Raw genomic sequence first — 22,192 nt, forward strand, 5'->3', positions numbered from 1 at the left:
GCAAATGGCAATCTAGGGGAAACTGCAAATTGGTACCGTTATGAAAATTGTTTGGACCACATATACATAGTCAAATAATTTTTGACAAAGGGGCCAACAACACACAATGGAGAAAAGAAAGTCTCTTCAATAAATGGTGCTGGGAAAACTGGAAAGCCACATGCAAAAGAATGAAACTGGACTACAGTCTCTCCCCCTGTACAAAAATTAACTCAAAATGGATCAAAGATCTAAACATAAGACCTGAAACAATTAAGTACATAGAAGAAGACATAGGTACTCAACTCAGGGACCTGGGTTTTAAAGAGCATTTTATGAATTTGACTCCAATGGCAAGAGAAGTGAAGGCAAAAATTAATGAATGGGACTACATCAGACTAAGAAGTTTTTGCTCAGCAAGAGAAACTGATAACAAAATAAACAGAAAGCCAACTAAATGGGAAATGATTTTTTCAAACAACAGCTCAGATAAGGGCCTAATATCCAAAATATACAAAGAACTCATAAAACTCAACAACAAACAAACAAACAATCCAATAAAAAAATGGGAAGAGGATATGAATAGACACTTCTCCCAGGAAGAAATACAAATGGCCAACAGATATATGAAAAGATGCTCATCTTCTTTAGCTATTAGAGAAATGCAAATCAAAACGGCAATGAGATACCACCTCACACCTGTTCGATTAGCTGTTATTAGCAAGTCAGGTAATAGCAAATGTTGGAGAGGCTGTGGAGAAAAAGGAACCCTCATACACTGTTGGTGGGAATGTAAAGTAGTACAACCATTATGGAAGAAAGTATGGTGGTTCCTCAAAAAACTGAAAATAGAACTACCTTATGACCCAGCAATCCCTCTACTGGGTATATATCCCAAAAACTCAGAAACATTGATACGTAAAGACACATGCAGCCCCATGTTTATTGCAGCATTGTTCACAGTGGCCAGGACATGGAAACAACCAAAAAGCCCATCAATAGATGACTGGATAAAGAAGATGTGGCACATATACACTATGGAATACTACTCAGCCATAAGAAATGATGACATCGGAACATTTACAGCAAAATGGTGGGATCTTGATAACATGATACGAAGCGAAATAAGTAAATCAGAAAAAAACAGGAACTGTATTATTCCATACGTAGGTGGGACATAATAGTGAAACTAAGAGACATTGATAAGAGTGTGGTGGTTACGGGGGGGAGGGGGGAATGGGAGAGGGATAGGGGGTGGGGAGGGGCACAAAGAAAACAAGATAGAAGGTGACAGAGGACAATCTGACTTTGGGTGGTGGGTATGCAACATAATTGAACGACAAGATAACCTGGACTTGTTATCTTTGAATATATGTATCCTGATTTATTGATGTCACCCCATTAAAAAAATAAAATTATTTAAAAAAAAAAAAAAAAAGAAAATTGTTTGGAAAGACCTCACACCTTAGAATAGTTTTAGGGCACAGCAGGGGTCTACAAAACACACTTTGTTAACAACTGGACTACAGGAAAGAAATTCAGAAAAGAGTAAGAAAAGTCATAACTCAGAGGCTGATGGCCTAAAGAGGGATCTGAGAACTACAAGGAAGGCATGAAGATAGTCCCTAGAAGGGACTGTAGAAGACCCTAGGGTTGGAAAATTACAAAACTGAGGTTCTGGTTATATTAAGCAATGATGTACCCAGCATATTTGATCCTGAAGCTGATCTGCTGGGGTTGTTTGTGTTTTTTTTGGTAATGTTTTAATTTTAAAACTGTTTTAGGCCCTGGCCAGTTGGCTCAGTGGTAGAGCGTCGGCCTGGCATACAGGGGTCCCGGGTTCGATTCCCGGCCAGGGCACACAGGAGAAGCGCCCATCTACTTCTCCACCCCTCCCCCTCTCCTTCCTCTCTGTCTCTCTCTTCCCCTCCCGCAGCGAGGCTCCATTGGAGCAAAGATGGCCCGGGCACTGGGGATGGCTCCTTGGCCTCTGTCCCAGGCGCTAGAGTGGCTCTGGTTGCGACAGAGCGATGCCCCGGAGGGGCAGAGCATCGCCCCCTGGTGGGTGTGCCGGGTGGATCCCAGTCGGGCGCATGCAGGAGTCTGTCTGACTGTCTCTCCCCGTTTCCAGCTTCGGAAAAATACAAAAAAAAAAACAAAAACAAAAAACAACAAAAAAAAAACTGTTTTAAATTTCTAGACATTGAGAGCTCCCATATACTCCACACTCAGTTTCCCCAATTAACATTTTACATTAACATGATATACTTGTTACAAGTGATGAACCAATGTTAATACCTTATTATCAAAGTCTAATTTATTCAGATTTCCTTTTTCCCACCCTGTTCCACAATAACACACTGCATTTAGTTGTCATGGTCTAAGGCTCCTCCAGGTTGTGACAGTTCTGATCATTTTAAACAATCCTCTCCTCCACATGACAAACTTCTTTTCAATGATAACTAAATAAAACAAATAACATGGCCAGAAAAAAAAGCAGTCAGTAAAAACTTTCTTTTATTGAACTTCATGTATACAATCATAACAAGTAATAATGGTAGTCCACGAAAAAAGCAGCTAGTTCAGCACGCAACTCTAACAATTGCACAGGTTCTTTCCCTTGAGTCAACCATAGGATTTGGTATTCAGTAAAAGTGCTTTACAAGTACTTTCCATTTTATCACATAAAATATATTTTAAAATGTATTCAAAGACTGAAACATAATTAGTACGTTTTATTGTTGCATCAAAACATTAAGTGTAGGCCCTGGCTGGTTGGCTCAGTGGTAGAGCGTCGGCCTGGCGTGCAGAAGTCCCGGGTTCAATTCCCGGCCAGGGCACACAGGAGAAGCGCCCATCTGCTTCTCCACCCATCCCCCTCTCCTTCCTTTCTGTCTCTCTCTTCCCCTCCCGCAGCCAAGGCTCCACTGGAGCAAAGATGGCCCGGGAGCTGGGGATGGCTCCGTGGCCTCTGCCTCAGGCGCTAGAGTGGCTCTGGTCACAACAGAGCGATGCCCTGATGGGCAGAGCATCACCCCCTGGTGGGCGTGCTGGGTGGATCCCGGTCGGGCGCATGCGGGAGTCTGTCTGACTGTCTCCCTGTTCCCAGCTTCAGAAAAGTACAAAAATATAAAAATAAATTAAAAAAATAATAATAATAAAAAAAACATTAAGTATAGCCTGACCAGGCAGTGGCGCAGTGGATAGAGCGTCGGACTGGGACGCGTAGGACCCAGGTTCAAGACCCCAAGGTCACCAGCTTGAGCACGGGCTCATCTGGTTTGAGCAAAGCTCAGCAGCTTGGACCCAAGGTCACTGGCTTGAGCAAGGGGTTACTCGGTCTGCAGTAGCCCCACAGTCAAGACACATATGAGAAAGCAATCAATGAACAACTAAGGTGTCACAACGAAAAACTAATGATTGATGCTTCTCATCTCTCTCCATTCCTCTCTGTCTATCCCTATCTATCCCTCTCTCTCTGTAAAAAAAAAAAAAAAAAAAAAAACCCAAAAAACAAACAAAAACATTTAGTGTAACTGGCATTTATATATTTAATTCCAAGTGCAAGCTGATAAATTTGTACAGGGGCCCTTGCCAAGTAGCTCACTCAGTTGGTCAGAGCATCGTCCCAATACACCAAGGTTCAATCCCTGGTCAAGGCACACAGGAGAATTAACCAATGAATGCATCAATAAGTGGAAAAACAAATCAATGTTTCTCTCTCCTCCTCTATTTCCTTTCCTCTCTCTTTAAAATCAATAAATAAAAAAGAACTGTATAGTTTAGTACCATTGCCTTAGTCCCTGCTAAGGCATCTGCAATCTTACCCACTGTCGAGTTTGCAAATGTCAATATAGAAAATAATGCCTTATTGTTATTAGGAAAACAGTTTAAAGTTAAGAGTTAATTTTTTAAATAAAATTTAGAATGTTAAAAAAAAAAAAAGGAAAAATCGTTTCGACCTAGAGACTCCCAGAAAGAGTTTGGAGAATCACCAGTAAACTGGGAACCAGATTTGGAGAACCACTTTAAAAGCTGATACACTACTTGTATGATTTAAAAAAAAAAAAAAAAAAAAAAAAAAAAATCTTTTAGTAAATATTCCCTAATAACAAGTGTTTAAATACACATACATACTTGGTGATACATACACTCAAACTGATAGCCTTGTACCTCACACGCTGTCAGAATTCAAACAAATAATGATTGAATCTAATAAATACATCTTGAGTAAATAACAAATAATTACCAAATACTTATCATAAGCTAGGCTCTGAGCTAGGTGCATCTAAAGTCCCTTTCATGGATAATTTACAGAGGCCCATAACCAGAATGATGATTTTTAAAATGAGAAAATTATTTATCCTGAAATCCTTCAGATCTTTTTTAAGATCACACCTACATGACTGCAAGAAAAAGTCTTAAAATTCACCAAAGCACAAGATAGCATTTTAAGTTCTATTTTAAGCACTATGCCATGAAGCTAAAAACAGGCATGCTCACATTCAGAAACCCAAATACAAAATGAACTGTTTTAGCTGAGTCCTGCCAGAACCCCATGAAGAGCCTATATACTCCGTTTCTACTCAAGACAAACAAGCCTAACCTGTTAGTTTTCGTTCCTATTTTTAAGTGAAATTCCAATATTAATACTATAGAAATCACATTAAATGCAGGAACTTTAAAAAAAAACAGTATAACAAAACCATCAACACAAGTTAAGAACTTTTAGACATACATTGATATGTTCAAGAGGTAAACCTCTATAAGTATGCATATGAAATATTTACACTGTTGAAAAGAATGAGACCATCATTCTGGGACAATGTCATGGAAAGATCTTCAATATAGGTTGCTAAGTGAAAAGTCAAAGGATACTATGTATAGTATAATCCCATTTATGTTTTTAGGAAATATGTGTAAGTACATTGATTTAATAAACATTTACTGAGTTTCTTCTATGTGCCTAGTTTGTTCTGGATCTAGACATGTACACATACAATAAATTACAAATATTATACAGACACACATTAAATGCCCACGAAGAAAAATGAACAGCAACCCAAAAGGCTATATATTATATGATTCCATTTGTATAAAATGTCTGAAATAGGCATATGTACAGAAACAGAAAGTAGATTAGCGGTTTGAGAGTAAGGTGAGTTGTGGGCAATGGAAGTGATAGCTGAAGGGTGATTTCTTTGGGGAATAAGAAAAATATTCTAAAACTGTGGTGATGGTTGTACAACTTGTAAATATATTAAAAACCATTTAACTGTGCACTTTAAATGGATGAAATGTATGGTATGTAAATTGTCTCAATAAAGCTGTTGAGAAATTCTACCCACCTAATAAAGAATAGATACTAAAGTGGTTGAGGGGAAGGATGATGAATACCATGAAAATTTCACACTATTTACTGCTAATCATTACAAATGAGAAATGTATTCATTTATTATCTACATCAAGTAAAGATATATAAATAAACCTAAATTAGCCTTTCATAAATTATAGTGGATTTATTGTTATTCAAGTTCACCTAAGAAGTAGCCATTTAAAAAAATCGTGAAGCTATAACCCCATCTCAGAACATTTACAATTAGACTGACAAACATATCCATCAGCACCCTTCACTAACAGAAATCTTGAACATAATTTGTTCATTTGACAACTATATCTTAAGCATCTATTGTGTTCACAGGGAATGGATGGGTAATGATATACAGAACAGAATACTGGTCAAGAAAAAGAAGCAAACTTAACAGCTCTGGCTTTAAGTTAAGGACTTTTGCTATACTGTGGGGGAGATAAAACAACACAACAAAGTAGACTGGGATCAGCCTATAAAAAATCTTGAATACCAAAATAAGAGCTTAAAACTTTATTCTGTTTTTGATGGAAAGTCAATGGAGTGACAGGATGAAAGAAGTGTTTTGGGGAAATTAACCTGGCAACCAAAGGCGGGAAACTGAGAGCAGAGAATAGCAGGAAACATAAGAAAGGGATGAAAAATTTAAAAACAGGAATATTTATAACAGTCCTGTGACTGTTAGTGATATTTCAAAGTTACTAATTAATGTTCAAAGAGTTTATGTTTGTGTGATGTAAGGTTAAACAGAAAAGAAAAAAAAATGGTAGTTTCTTAATTTTGATGAATTTTAGAAGTGCATGGCAAAGAATGAAAGTTTACCAGAAAATTCAGAAGGGAGAAAGGATATTGGGAGCCATCTTTATATGTGATAGCAATGAAACGAAGAGTAGAGGGAATCAAAATCAATGCGAGTTCCACAAGTTTTAACATGGAAGGAGAAGTACAGTAAAGATTTTGTAGTCAGAGTAGCAAAAACTGCATGGCAATTATTACTACTATAAGATTAATAGTAAAGGACAACTAAATATGTACTTTTATATTTCTCTACCACCTATTTTAAAAAAAATTCTAATGATAAAATTTGTTACATAAATGCAGGTTGAGATAAGGACCAAATCTGACATCAAATTTAGAGTATGATCAATTTCACATCCTTAATTTTACCAAGTGTTCCTTCTACAGTGCAGTATAACTCAGATGTTGCACAAATAATCTTAATTCACATATGCATTTATTAACTGACTTAACCCATAAAAGTTCATTCATAAAACAGAAAAATGTTTTCATTGCCTATGTAATCTTTCTACTGTACGTATAGTAGCCTCCGGGAAACAATGTTACCTACCAATCTAACACTACAGTAAAACTTCTCTGAAATAAAAAATGAGTATGGCAAATTCTTATTTCCACTTTCTCTAGATTAATGTTCAGCACTGCTTTTCAAAATGCAGTTAAAAAAGATGAGGCCCTGGCTGGGTGGCCAGTGGATAAAGTGTCGTCCCAGTGCACCGAGGTCACGAGTTTGATCGCCAGTCAGGGCACATACAAGAAGCAATCAGTAAGTATTGTACAAAACTAAATGGAACTAAGTAGAGCACCGAGTTGATGCGTGTGTGTGCGCGCACGCATGTGTGTGTCTCTTTCTCCTCCTTCCTCCCTCCCTTCTCTTAATCAATGGGAAATTAAAAAAAGAAAAAAAAAAAACAGGCCCTGGCCGGTTGGCTCAGCGGTAGAGTGTCGGCCTGACGTGCGGGGGACCCGGGTTCGATTCCCGGCCAGGGCACATAGGAGAGGCGCCCATTTGCTTCTCCACCCCCCCCCTTCTTCCTCTCTGTCTCTCTCTTCCCCTCCCGCAACCGAGGCTCCATTGGAGCAAAGATGGCCCGGGCGCTGGGGATGGCTCCTTGGCCTCTGCCCCAGGCGCTGGAGTGGCTCTGGTCGCCGCGGAGCGATGCCCCGGAGGGGCAGAGCGTCGCCCCTGGTGGGCATGCGGGGTGGATCCCGGTGGGGCGCATGCAGGAGTCTGTCTGACTGTCTCTCCCCGTTTCCAGCTTCAAAAGAAAAAAAAAAAAAAAAGAAAGAAAAAAGATGAGCATCTAAACAAAGTACATAATCTTGCAATCTGATTATTGTAATATAATTTTCCAAAATCAAACATATTTGAAATTATACATACTGTTTCATAATCCATTTTGTACTTTATCAAATGTTTTGACTGAGAAGAAATGTTCACTTACATTGCATAAAATCTACTTCTGCCATCAATAATCTTATCTAATAGGTTTATAGAAGCACAAATAGAGGGATAGATAATGAACAAATCAAGAATTACTTATTTCACTCACATTTCATCTCAAAATACCATTTGCTCCCTAAAGCACCAAAAGTTCTGTCATATTAATATATTTAGTTAGAACAAAACATCTGCAAACTTTTATATCGTGCTGTTTGTCAAGACATTGTTTAAAAATGCAAGAAAGTGGGCCCTGGCCGGTTGGCTCAGTGGTAGAGCATCAGCCTGGCGTGCAGAAGTCCCGGATTCGATTCCTGGCCAGGGCACACAGGAGAAGCGCCCATCTGCTTCTCCACCCCTCCCCCTCTCCTTCCTCTCTGTCTCTCTCTTCCCCTCCCACAGCCGAGGCTCCAATGGAGCAAAGATGGCCTGGGCGCTGGGGATGGCTCCTCGGTCTCTGCCCCAGGCGCTAGAGTGGCTCTGGTCGCAACAGAGCGTCGCCCCCTGGTGGGCGTGCCGGGTAGGCGCTAGAGTGGCTCTGGTCGCAACAGAGCAACGCCCCAGAGAGGCAGAGCGTCGCCCCCTGGTGGGCAGAGCGTCGCCCCCTGGTGGGCGTGCCGGGTGGATCCTGGTCGGGCGCATGCGGGAGTCTGTCTGACTGTCTCTCCCCTTTTCCCGCTTCAGAAAAATACAGAAAAAAAAAGAAAAAAGAAAGATACAAAAAATAAATAAATAAATAAAAATGCAAGAAAGTGGAAATAGAATCTAATTGTCCACTGACAGAGGACTAGCTAAATAAAATATAAATACAATGTTATCTTTCAAATGATCATATAGACTTATATTTTACTAACCTGGAAAGACAGCCATAAAAATAGCAGATTACAAATAAAGAGTTGTGTGATATCTTTTTGTTATGAATATACAAACACATGCTCGTAGACATTAAGTCTAACTGGATACCTAGGTGTTAACCATGATATTTCTAAGTGCTGAGATTACAGGTGCTGTTTATATTTTCTTGCTTTTCACTATTCTGAAATTTTTCCAAGCAAAATGATATTTCCAAGAATTAACATGGCCCTGCCCGGTTGGCTCAGCAGTAGAACGTCTACCTGGCGTGTGCAAGTCCTGGGTTCGATTCCCAGCCAGGACACCCAAGAGCAGCACTCATCTGCTTCTCTACTCTCCCCCCTCTACTTTATCTCTCTCTTCTCCTCCCACAGCCAAGGCTCCATTGGAGCAAAAGTTGGCCCAGGCGCTGAGGATAGCTCCATGGCCTCTGCCTCAGGTGCTGGAATGGCTCTGGTTCCAACAAAGCAACGCCCCAGATGGGCAGAGCATCGCCCCCTGGTGGGCATGCCGGGTGGATCCCAGTCAGTCGGTCGGGCACATGCGGGAGTCTCTCTGCCTACCTGCTTTTCACTTCGGAAAAATACAAAAGAATTAACATCTATGACTGCAACTAACAAACTTCAAAATCTTCATTGCAAAAAAACCCCAGTTACATCCCCAAATACCCTGGAAAAGAACAAGAGGGAAAGTACCAGCCACTACATTAAAATTCTTAGTAAGCAAGGCACCAGGACTAACCTGACACTTTTTTATTTTTTTGTATTTTTCTGAAGCTGGAAATGGGGATGCAGTCAGACAGACTCCTGCATGCACCCGACCGGGATCCACCCAGCATGCCCACGAGGGGGCCATGCTCTGCCCATCCAGGGCGTCGCTCTGTTGCGACCAGAGCCACTCTAGCGCCTGAGGCAGAGGCCATGGAGCCATCCCCAGCGCCCAGGCCATCTTTGCTCCAATGGAGCCTCGGCTGCGGGAGGGGAAGAGAGAGACAGAGAGGAAGGAGAGGGGGAGGGGTGGAGAAGCAGATGGGAGCCTCTCCTGTGTGCCCTGGCGGGGAATCGAACCCGGGACTTCTGCACGCCAGGCCGACGCTCTACCAGTGAGCAAATCGGCCAGGGCCTAACCTGACACTTTTAAGGCAGCCTACAAAACCTAGGTTCAAGTCCTTGCTACTTTCATTTGTAAGACCTAGGGCTAATCATTTACCTTTTCAGGGCTCACTATCAATAAAAGAGAGTACCTGCAGGTTCAATCCCTGATCAGGGCAGATACCAGAATCAACCAAGGACAGCATGAATAAGTGAAACAATGAATCAATATTTCTCTTTCCCTTCCTCTCTCTAAAAATAAAATAAATAAAAACTAAAATAAAACAAGGTGTTTAGTTTAATGCCTGAGCAGAATACTTCAGGAAACACTATAATCAATTCTATAAACTAATGAAACAGGGGTTTTGTTTATTTTTAAATCCTCCATCTCATCATAAACACCCAGTTTTTCAGGAACTTAGAGACTTCTTCCCAGTTCCCACTAACAATCTTTTTTTTTTTTTTTTTAATCCCTAGCTACCAGCAGGAGAGGGTACAAATTACACTGAACTCAAAAGCCTCAGCAAGAACCATGGAGCAGCATGTTGATGGAGTTCACTACGAGAAACCCAAGGTTAATCAGCTATGGACTCAACACTAAGCACTACAGCAATCAACAGGGATTACAAGAGACTCTTTGAAGATAAAGACAATACAATCACCCCAGAGAAAACAGTGAAGGAAAAGGCAGTATTTCAAAACAATTATATGAAATACTTAAAAACTAAAGTGTTCTATAAATTGTTCTTAAATAACATTCATAAAAATAGTGATCTAAAACAAAAGTCACCTAAATGAAGGCACTTTTTGAGAAAAATCAAGTTATAGAGATTTAAATCAAATCCATGAATTGTCAGATTTACTTGCTTCTATCTGAAATAATAAGACAAATTACACCACAGAGATAAAAATTAAGTGGCTATTTCTTGAAAATAAAGAGGCAAAATAAGACAAAAGAATTTACCAACATGTTTATACTACTTTCTTTTTTCCATTTATTGATTTTTAGAGAAAAAGAGAGGGAGAGAGAAACACCAATCTGTTCCACTTATTTATGCATTCATTGGTTGATTCTTGTGTGCCCTGACCAGGGATCCAACCCACAACCTTGGGATATGGGGAAGATGTTCTAACCAACTGAGCTATCCCACCAGTTTTAAAAGCGTGGTTTGTCTTCCCATTGAATTCCACTATTTACTTCACTAAAATGATAATGAACTTCTTCCACCCTACTGTTCCTCTTGTCAGCTAAAATGGCAATATAATTTCATGTAAGTTTTAATGCAAAAAACATGTGTAATTTCTTTTACAGTACTTTAAGAAGGGACACATGAAGCTGTCAAATTAACTTCCAAGATCATTAGCCATCACACCCTCCTGCTTTTAAGTTCACTCTCTACATTCTCACAAGTATAATTTATGAGTATTCCCCTAATGAAAAATTAAGCCTTTCGCAAACAAATGTGCAGAAAACTTTTTTGATATGTATGGTTCACAATCCAATTTTTATTGGCAATATCTTTAAGTGTTGCAGCTCGCACAGGGGATACAGATCTACCCATTTTTCCCATCTGATCCTTTCAGATTTGTTATAGATTTATAAAAGGACTCACAAAAATGGGCCATGAAGAAATAGTTGTGAACACAACCCATGGCAAAATGAAATGTGGGCTGTAAACTAAGATAACAAAAAAGTCACTGCATTTACTCAAAGCCTCATAGTTGGAAATCCATTGGAAGTACTGTATTTTCACCTAACTCTTTGAAAAAAAAACCTGGGTTTTTCTTAATTCTTACTTTTGACTTTGACTACCTTACTAGGAATACGTGCTATTTACCTCCAAAAATACATATATATACACACACACAAATCAGAAAATATAATTTCCAAAAAGAGTATCACTGCACAGAACATATACACACAGTCTAAAATAACTACGATAGGCATTCCTAAGATCATCTCTCCCTTCCAAAAATAAGAATAACAAAAAATCTAATCCCAATCAAGTATAAACGAGACTTGATATAGCTACAAGCTAAGCAATTTATCACAGCTCCTCAAAGTATTGGGCACATGCAATGATAGACCAGTATGTCAAAACAGTCATTGTAATTTGATAAAACTACAATAGGACCACAGAAGTAGAAAACAACTCCTCTGGAAAAACTTAAGTAGATTTTGGAGAGAGCAAAAAAGATCAATTTTAGAAAAATGTTTTCCCCCCAAGTGTTGAGCATTTATCTGATACAGGCTCTTTTCTATAAAGAGAAACTACCTAACACAACTCACACCAGGGATCTGATTTATCTATCCCCAAAGGTACTTTCTGAAAATGAGAAAGAACAAAGGAGGAAATCTCCCAGCATGTGCTTTCCATACCAGTTTCTTTGGACAGCATCAAGAGTGACAATACATATAAGCCAGCACAAGATTTTCAGTTTTACTCTGTGGTCCACGTATAACAGAACTGATTAGTTATATTCGAAAGGATTCCCAACAAAATAAATATTAGAAAGCAAAGATAACTCAGTGACTACATTTTAAAACAATAGAAAACATAAACTAAAGCTGTGTACTCTAGTTCAAGAGTTAATTATCTCCAAATATTCAAATTCCTGAGGCTTTTTCATTTCAGTCAATAGTTTGAAACTGAAAAAAAAACCCCACTAAATCTGCTCTCCCTTAATTTATAATTAGAAGTAAATTTAAAAAGAATAACATTCTAAGACAGTGCTTGAATATACAAATTTCAGAATATTAAGATTGCAAAATTATTGCGGAAAACGATCTTTTAGCGAAGCTTTCTACAGAAAAACTCTCCAGAAACTAACCTAGTGCGTGGTTTATAAGTTGTCGTTTCATTATAATGCAAGAAAATAAAATAAAATTATGACTTTCATGAATTATAAAAAGAGGACGCGTCAAAAATTTACAACTGTATATCCACTAATAGAGATGTCAGTTCTCTGGGTCAGGATATAACCAGCTGTTTGGTTCTCAGATAGGAAGCCACGGAGAGGGGTATATCGCGTTCCGAGCCTCGAAATAATACGCGTTAGTTAAAAACTGCTTGGTACTAAACCAAAATTATTCGAGCGGAACCCCATTTGTCACAATCCAATCAGGAGGGTTCCACCCTCCTCCCTCAACTGCTTGTGTAGTGGTGTATTTGCTTCGGTAAAGAAGCCATCATCAGGTAAAGATTGGGGTGGGAGAAAAAGCGGGGCAAAGGGGGCACCCTTTCATCCGATTTCGCGAGGCGTGAGTAATCTGTACAGTTGAGAGGAACGGAGGAACGTTCTATTTGTTGGGGGCTGAAGTAGGATGAGGGGAGAATTTCGTTCAAATCAACATGGCCAGCAAGATGTCCCTACAAACAAAAGGCATCGGGGGGATATAAACACGAACCATTCACCTCCATCCGCTATAGCATCGCCATCATGGTGTGTGCAGAGACCCCCCAAAGGCTCCTCTCACCCTCCACACCAGCCAAAGGAAGAGAAGGCGCTTCCGACCACCCATCACTGCTTCCAAATTGGGGGTTTCTCCCCCTGGTTGCCCAAAAGCAGAGAGAGTGAGTAACGTCCCGCCCAGGCAGACCTCCCCGTTACCCCTCAGCCAAACCCCAACGCCGGCCCGGAGCTCACTAAACTTTACTGGAGCTTCCATCCCCACCCCATCACCCCAGGATCGTGCTGCCCACGAGCGGGTCACCCCAGGAGCCTCCTGACAGGCGGGCAGCTGGGGAGAGCCGAGTCTGGGGCGGGGGCGGCAGGGAGCCACGGAGGGGCGGGGCGGCCGGAGCCAAGTTCCCGGGGGTCTGAGAAGAGCGCCTGACAGAAGCCCGGGACTGCAAAGAAGGAAGAGGCAACCGAGGCGGGCAGCTTTCCCAATCCCCCCGACATGGACACCCTACCCCGGCCCCCGCACCTCAAGGGGGGGCGGGGAGGCTGACTGGACGCGGAGGAAACCAAGCCTCAGGGATAGCCGCAGCCTACACCTCCGACTCCCGATCTCTTCCCCCGCCACCCCCGCCAGGGGCGCCCACAACAATAACACGCCGGCGACGACCCGTCAGCGCCCCCGAGGCACCCGGGGCCCGCGGGCCGCCGCTGCCGGGCCCCCTCAACTGGGGCCGGGCGCGCCGCTCCTCCCTACAACTCCAGACCCGGGTAGAGGTAGGCCCGAGCGGCCCCCCAGGGTCAGACCCATCCCCCTCGGCACCAGTGGCGCCGTCTCCGCGGCCGAATATTGGAAGTGAATTCGAGCTGCGCTTTACCTTTAGTTCCGCACTGTCCGCCATCTTGCGTCTGTCAGCGCAAGCGCACTGAACCTCGCCCGGGGCCGCGGCTAGACCCGCCCCTCTAGCCAGACTGGCCCCGCCCGAGCCCGTCCCTTCTCGCCCCTCCACCTCTCCGGCCCGCCCCTGGTCTCCGCCCCGCTCCTGGGGCTCGGAGCTCCGCCCAGGGCACGTACAGCTGCGAAACAGGCACGTACTATTTAAATAATGGCGCCAAGCAGGGAGGTTTGACAGTTACTACCCCCTCGGTCTCCCTGCCCCCCATCCTGGCCGAGCTAGTGCCTCCAGGGACAGACCTTAGCGAAAGGGCTGCTGGCCTGAGCCCCGCCCCTACACGGTCTGTGGAACCCTTCTGCAAAGCTTCTATGGCTTCAATCGCAGGAAACGATAATGCTCCTCTCCTTCAATCGGCACCTGCTACTTGCAAGGGTATATGTGGGCTACAAATAATCCGTTGCGTTTAAAGATCACTTGAAGCATCTCCAGGTTTATTAGCTCGGATCCTCATACCAAACCAAGAAAAGTATGCAGGAAAGAGATTACAATTCCCATTGTATATACATATGTACTGTATTGAAAAATGGAAGCTCAGAAAGGAAAAGTTACTAGCCCAAACCAGCACTTAACAGGGGTGGTCTAAGACAAAATTCTGAAGACATTCATTCATTAACTACTATGTTTCAGCAAGAATTATTTAGTGGCTATGTGCAGGCCCTGTTTTTTGAGGGTTATATATATATTGAGAAATTAAATACCACAAAGTCCCTGCCCAATTGTAACTTTCTAATGGGGGAACAGATAACTGAACCAATAAAGATTCTACAACCGGTGATGTGTACCAGAAAAGAACAAATGATCCAGCGAGAGTAAAAGAGGGGAATATTTAATCCTGGGAGGGTTTTCCCCACTAAACATTTAAGTAGACAAGATGAAAGAATTATTTCACACCTCTTCCTCTACTAAAAGTCTCCTATACCTCCTACCGAACCTCTACCTTTTGCTGCTCCACCTTGCCTCCATACCTCAAGCAAAAACAAAACACCCTTATCTCACTGTCAAAACAACTCTGAAGTGTTCCTGTTCCTATGTAGACTCCACCAGGGCTTGGTTTCCTTCCCTCCCACATTCCTAGGGATTTTACCCCTACAATTAATTACTGTGCCTTCCAGCATCATTACTTTTCCTGTTTTCTATTAGATTACTGTAAAGCCAGTAGCCATGGCCACCATCACAGCCACCTGGCCCATGCAGGTTCGCATTTGATTCGAACAGACGGTAATGAAACAATGGAGCCAAGAACTGGTGAGCCATTAGCTTTAATCCTAGTTTGCACCCAGCGGGCAGAAATACACACAGTGGAAAAACACTTCCCTTTCCATTCAGGGCTCCCAAAGACACTGACTTACCTGAATTTCCTAGAATCAAAGGTTTGTACCTCACCAGTCTCATTCACCTCTGTTCTCCATCTCCTTCTCTCTGCACAAACTGCACAAACTGGCTTCTCCTCAGCACTCCACCATCTCAGCTACTTCTCTCCTCCACATGGCCTTTCTCTGCTCTCCACCAGCATAGGCTCCTCTGCCCCATTTTATAGTGTAGAAATCAAAACCTTTAATCCAATATACAAACAAGAAAGTCTTGGATAAAAAAGTCACTTATCTGAGGCATAATTGTGATTCCTCATAAGAGTGCACCACCCTACATCAAGCAACCGTCAAGGGTGCGGGGACAAACTTAGTGTTGAGAAGATCTTAGTATTAAAAGGGTGGAAAAGGCTTAGTCTTAAAACTAAGCCTTAGGCTATAATGACCTTCCTGCTTACAGCCTGTCCCCCACACCCAATGCAAACTATAAGCGAGCAAACATATATATCATATTTACAAACTTATTTGATCCACAATTACTTCTATTCAGCAAATAAACACACTGAAATTTCTCCCACCTAAATCAAACTTCCTTTAACTCCAAAATCCCCTCCAGAACTGCCCTATTTCTCTGCTCTCCTCACTGCATAAATGCTCAGAAAGGTTCTTCAAGCTTTCTCTACATTGCTTGTTCCCACTTCCTCACTTCACATTCACTTCTCAGTCTACTCTGATCCAGTTTTGACTTAGATCACTTATGGAAATTACTAATGAGCTCCATGCTTCCAAAGCCAATTGTCAATGCTCTATTATCTAAATCAGGGGTCCCCAAACTTTTTACACAGGGGGCCAGTTCACTGTCAATCAGACCGTTGGAGGACCGGACTATAAAAAAACCTATGAACAAATCCCTATGCACACTGCACATATCTTATTTTAAAGTAAAAAAACAAAACAGGAACAAATACAATATTTAAAATAAAGAACAAGTAAATTTAAATCAACAAACTGACCAGTATTTCAATGGGGACTATGCTCCTCTCACTGACCACCAATGAAAGAGGTGCCCCTTCCGGAAGTGCGGTGGGGGCCGGATAAATGGCCTCTGGGGGGCGTATGCGGCCCGCGGGCCGTAGTTTGGGGACCCCTGATCTAAATTGACCTCTCAGCAGAACTACAAATGAGTAACAAGCTTCCTTATTTTTTTTAATTAATTTATTTTTTACAGAGACAGAGAGTGAGTCAGAGAGAGGGATAGACAGGGACAGACAGACAGGAACGGAGAGAGATGAGAAGCATCAATCATTAGTTTTTTATTGTGCATTGCAACACCTTAGTTGTTCATTGTTTGCTTTCTCATATGTGCCTTGACCGCGAGCCTTCAGCAAACTGAGTAACCCTTTGCTGGAGCCAGCAACCTTGGGTTCAAACTGGTGGGCTTTTGCTCAAACCAGATGATCCCGCACTCAAGCTGGCAACCTTGGGGTCTCGAGCCTGGGTCCTCTGCATCCCAGTTTGATGCTCTATCCACTGCGCCACCACCTCATCAGGCAAGCTTCCTTATTTTAAAAACCACCCCACCACTGCCAACTTCCCTCAATGTCTCACTGCTGGGATTTTCCTGTTACCTCACTATGTCTCCTTTTCAGAATCCTTGATTTCTCCCCTTTGGCTCAATCTTTAAATGTTGCTGTGTTCCAGAGCTCAGTCTTTACCCTCTTCTTTTCTCTATTTTACTCTCCCTAAGTGATGTCATCCAACTCCTTGACTTTAAGTTTAGGTAAGGCCAGGAGCCGCTGCCCCTATTGCGGCCATTCACATGAAGGTTCTCATTGAATTCGGGCAGATGGTAAAGAAACAGTGGAGTCGGAAGATGGTGGGCCATTCTGTTATTGGTGTCTCACCAAGACAGGCAAGCCACAAGAAAAGCCAAGGGAAAATTTCCCATGGAGGGCAAGGAATCAGGGAGGAGAGAAAAAAAGAAATCTCCTGCATTGTCTCCTATACTGCACCTCTTGGTGGTGGGGGCAGAATCTCTCTTCCAGTAACCATTAGTAAGACAATGGCCCCTCCCAATCAAGAAGGCAACCTGCAACCTCATAGACCACTATATCTGGTTCACCCAGCCCCCAATGCAAACAAGCGAGCAAACATATACATCATATTTATAAACGTATTTGACCAACAGTTTATAAAGTGACAACTGTAGGGCAGATAAAATATATTATGCTCACTTTGTTTAAGATGGCGCTGCCCATGTGGAAGCCCATCACCCTGGCGATAATATTAGTTGCCCTTCTTGCTTGGGATGGGCGTAATTATGTTAATATGTGCTGGGGGAGGACTTTTGCACCAAAAGGTTTTAAAAGGAAGAGAGATCACGTTGTTCCAGGGAAGAGTGATTACATTCTAGGAGAAGCCCATGCTGTAGGAGAGCAGAGAAAGGCCATGTGGAGGAGGCCAGGAGAAGCAGCCAAGAGGGTGGAGTGCTGAGGGAGACGCTAGTTTGTGCAGAGTTTGTGCGGAGAGAAGGAGATGGGGAACAAAGGTGGATAAGGCTGGTGAGCTAGAAACTTTGATTCTAGGAAACTCGGATAAGTCAGTGGCTTTGGGAGCCCTGAATGGGAAGGGAAGTGTTTTCCCACTGTGTGTATTTCTTGCCTGTTGGGTGCAAGCTAGGATTAAAGCTAATTGCTCACCAGTTCTTGGCTCCGTTGTTTCATTACCGTCTGTCTGAATCTAATGTGAACTTGCATGGGCCAGGTGGCTGTGATGGTGGCCATGGCTACTGGCTTTAAAACAACTTTCCAACTTCTGTCCAGCACAGACCTCTCCACCAAAACCCACACTCACAGATTCAATTTGATGCTTACTTTCTCCACTTCATGACTCAGTCATCTGAAACTCATGTCAAAGACAGCCTTGATTTTACCTTCAGTCCTACTCCTTTCCTATCATCCACCTAGTTGTTCGAATCAAAATTCTGGAACTCATTCTTGTTTCCTTTCATTCACCTCTCACATCCAGTCCATCAGCCAGTCTAGCTGACTCTGCCTCTAAAACAGTGGTCCCCAACCCTCGGGCCATGGACTGGTATCGGTCTGTGGGCCATTTGGTACCAGTCCACAAAGAAAGAATAAATAATTTACATTATTCCCGTTTTATTTATATTTAAGTCTGAACAATGTTTTATTTTAATTTTTTATTTATTTATTTTTTTGTATTTTTCTGAAGTTGGAAACGGGGAGGCAGTCAGACAGACTCCCACATGCACCCGACCAGGATCCACCCGGCGCGCCCACCAGGGGGCGATGCTCTGCCCATCCGGGGCGTCGCTCTGTTGTGACCAGAACCACTCTAACACCTGAGGCAGAGGCCATGGAGCTATCCTCAGCGCCCAGGCCATCTTTGCTCCAATGGAACCTTGGCTGCGAGAGGGGAAGAGAGAGACAGAGAGGAAGGAGAGGGGGAGGCGTGGAGAAGCAGATGGGCGCTTCTCCTGTGTGCCCTGGCTGGGAATCAAACCCAGAACTCTTGCACGCCAGGCTGACGCTCTACCGCTGAGCCAACCGGCCAGGGCTCGATGGTTTATTTTTAAAAAATGACCAGATTCGGCCCTGGCCGGTTGGCTCAGCGGTAGAGCGTCGGCCTGGCGTGCGGGGGACCCGGGTTCGATTCCCGGCCAGGGCACATAGGAGAAGCACCCATTTGTTTCTCCACCCCCATCCCCCTCCTTCCTCTCTGTCTCTCTCTTCCCCTCCCGCAGCCAAGGCTCCATTGGAGCAAAGATGGCCCGGGCGCTGGGGATGGCTCCTTGGCCTCTGCCCCAGGCGCTAGAGTGGCTCTGGTCGCGGCAGAGCGACGCCCCAGAGGGGCAGAGCATCGCCCCTGGTCGGCGTGCCGGGTGGATCCCGGTCGGGTGCATGCAGGAGTCTGTCTGACTGTCTCTCCCCGTTTCCAGCTTCAGAAAAATAGAAAAAAAAATAAAAATAATAAAAAAAAAATAAAAAATAAATGACCAGATTCCCTCTGTTACATTCGTCTAAGACTCACTCTTGACGCTTGTCTCGGTCACGTGATACATTTATCCGTCCCTAAAGGCTGGTCCGTGAAAATATTTTCTGACATTAATCCGGTCTGTGGCCCAAAAAAGGTTGGGGACCACTGCTCTAAAACATATCAATTTCTGCCTGACCTGTGGTGGCGCAGTGGATAAAGCGTCGACCTGGAAATGCTGAGGTTACCGGTTTGAAACCCTGGGCTTGCCTGGTCAAGGCACATATGGGAGTTGATGCTTCCAGCTCCTCCCCCCTGTCTCTCTCTTCTCTCTCTCTCCCTCTCTCTCTCCTCTCTAAAATGAATAAATAAAATTAAAAAAAAAAAAAAAGATGGAAAAAAATAAATAAATAAAACATATCAATTTCACTGGATCTCCACTACCACCAGCCTATTCGAAGCTGCTATAGTTTCACAAATGGACTGCTGGGAAGGCTATTTAACTGACAGGGCCACATTAAGATTTCTGTAGCCTTAGGTACTTTTGCTTTCTAGAGACTGTGGAATAATAAAAATTATTATTTGACTTTGTCCCTAGTTCCCCTTATGAAAGCTTCTAACACCCTTGAAATTTCCCAATAAGATTGTCTTTTGTTATTCATAATAAGCCCTGTGCTAACTTGCTTGAGTTTATGCTAATAAGGTGAATGAATCAGGGTGGGGCTCCTAGGTGACTTCCTGATGGGAGCTGTCACTGGGAAGACCAAACAGTTGGATACAGAGAGGTTAGTGAATGTATGGAAGTACTGGGAGGTGGGGTACCAGGAGAGAGCATGAAAAATCTGCATTTCCTCCCCCATTATCTTGCCCTATGCATCTCTTCCATTTGGCTGTTCTTGAGTTGTTTCCTTTATAATAAATTGGTAAACATTAAGTAAAGTTAAGGCGAACAATCATCCTCCTTAGGGAGGATAGTCCTTCTTTCATAAGTTTCATCCTCCCTCAAAAAGTGTCCTCCTACACGTCCTCCTTTTTGATATTGGAAGACTAATCTATAAATGTCCATATTCAATCAATGCAGAGTCAATCCATTGCATGTGATGTGATGTATTTGTATTTGACAGGACAATTCATCAAGGATCAGTACAGTGTGCTGAGACGCAATTATGAGACACATGTGCTCCACACGGGAGACCTTGAAATAGCACACAATATATCCAACACGCAAATGGCTTTGTGTACTTCTTACTGAAACACAACAGCACATACAACATTGTAGGCTTACGATTATTTCTTTCTCAGTGAATATTCAATCATACACAGTTAAGCAAAATTCACGTTTTATTAATTCATTATCTATTTAATAATTTTCAAATATGTATAATTTTATTTACAAGTATTTTTCCAAAATTTGAGTTTTAAAGTGGAAATCTAACCTCAAACTATATCTATTAATAATGCATTTTGATTAAATAGTTGCATAAAACAGATGTTTTTAATTAGAAAATTATAAATACACCCGAATATCACTCCAAATTAGTGGTTTTGTTTGATATTTAGTTTTACTAAATGAGTACTTTTTTCTTACAATTATTATTAAAAATTAATAGGCATGTAAGCATAATTACAATATAAAATGTTACAAATGTTTTTATTATGAATTTATCATATTATAGTGTATTACTGTTGCAATAAATAAAATGTTTCTTTTATTTACTATATTGTTTTCTTCAATTTATTTTTGTCCTCCTTTTCATTGTAAAAAAGTTGGTCACCTTAGTAAAGTGACTTCTGTGAGTTGTTCCAGTGAATTATCATATCTAAGGAGAGAGTTGTAGGAATCCTTAAATTGATAGGGGGAATCAAGACTTTAAATTTTAGCTTGAATAATGGCGGCTTTGGTTATAGTCAGTGTGCATAATGGTTAATGCAAGTAAAAGCTTTGTTCCAGGACTAGGATATCTGAACAGGACTACATGACTTAGCATGATCTGTGAGTGATCCACCTTTATGCCACAGGGGTTGCAAGTAAAGCTCTTCTGTGACCCAGGAGATTTGTGAGCAGCCCATCTTTGTGTCCTAGGAGACTGCAAGCAAAACCTTTGTACTCCAAGGACAAAACACCCACAGACTATGTATGATCCGATTAACTTGCACTATGATCTGATTAACTTTCCCTTGAAATCACAAAACTCTTACCTTCCTTTTTCTTCCCCTTATAAAAAAGGTTGGCTGGGGAAAAGGAGTGGAGATGATTTGGGAATGTAACTCCCATCTCCTCAGATTGCTGGCCATCTGAATAAAGTGCCCATAAAGATTCAATCTTTGTATCTGAATTGGTGACGGGCAAAATGAACTCCAATATATTTTCCAGTTTCAAAATTTAGTCAGTCAGAACTACCAGTGGCCCATGGTGCTGACAAGTGGTATCTGAAACAGGGGCAGTTTTATGGGACTAAGCCCTTAACCTGTGGGTTCTGAGCTTATTCCTAGAGTCAGTGTCAAAATTGAATTGTTGGGGCCCTGGCCAGTTGACTCAGTGTTAGAGCGTCAGCCTGTCATGTGGATGTCCCAGGTTCAATTCCCAGTCAAGGCACCCAGGAGAAGCAACCATCTGCTTTTCCACCCCTCCCCACCTCTTCTCACTTTCTTTCTCTCTCTCTGTCTCTCTCTCTGTCTCTCTCTCTCTCTCTCTTCACCTCTTGCAGCCATGGTTCAATTGGTTCGAGTGCATTAGTCCTGGGTGCTGAGGTGGTTCCATGGAGCCTCCACCTCAGGCACTAAAAATAGCTCATTTGCAAGCATGGCCCCAGATAAGCAGATCATTGGCCTCAGAGGGGTTGCTGGGTGGATCCTGGTCTGGGCACATGCGGGAGTCTGTCTCTCTCCCCTCCTCTCATTTGGAACAAGAAGAAAATAAATAGAATTCTTGGATACCCAGTTGGTGTTGAAGAAGTGGTGTTTAAAAACATCACATATTTGATGTCAGAAAGAACCTCAGAGAC

General features: G+C 42.4%; 1 protein-coding gene across 1 annotated transcript in view; it reads right to left on the bottom strand.

The window, feature by feature from the left end:
- The window catches only part of PIAS1 (protein inhibitor of activated STAT 1), a 142,142-nt gene extending 128,283 nt beyond the window's left edge, over positions 1 to 13,859 (bottom strand). The window contains exon 1 of the mRNA XM_066342833.1: positions 13,807 to 13,859. Coding sequence (XP_066198930.1) covers positions 13,807 to 13,830 — 24 coding nt within the window. The 5' untranslated portion in view covers positions 13,831 to 13,859. The remainder of the gene's footprint in view (positions 1 to 13,806) is intronic.
- Positions 13,860 to 22,192: the final 8,333 nt, after the last annotated feature.

Source organism: Saccopteryx leptura, chromosome 6, assembly GCF_036850995.1.
Source record: "Saccopteryx leptura isolate mSacLep1 chromosome 6, mSacLep1_pri_phased_curated, whole genome shotgun sequence".
In the NCBI taxonomy this organism is placed as follows: domain Eukaryota; kingdom Metazoa; phylum Chordata; class Mammalia; order Chiroptera; family Emballonuridae; genus Saccopteryx; species Saccopteryx leptura.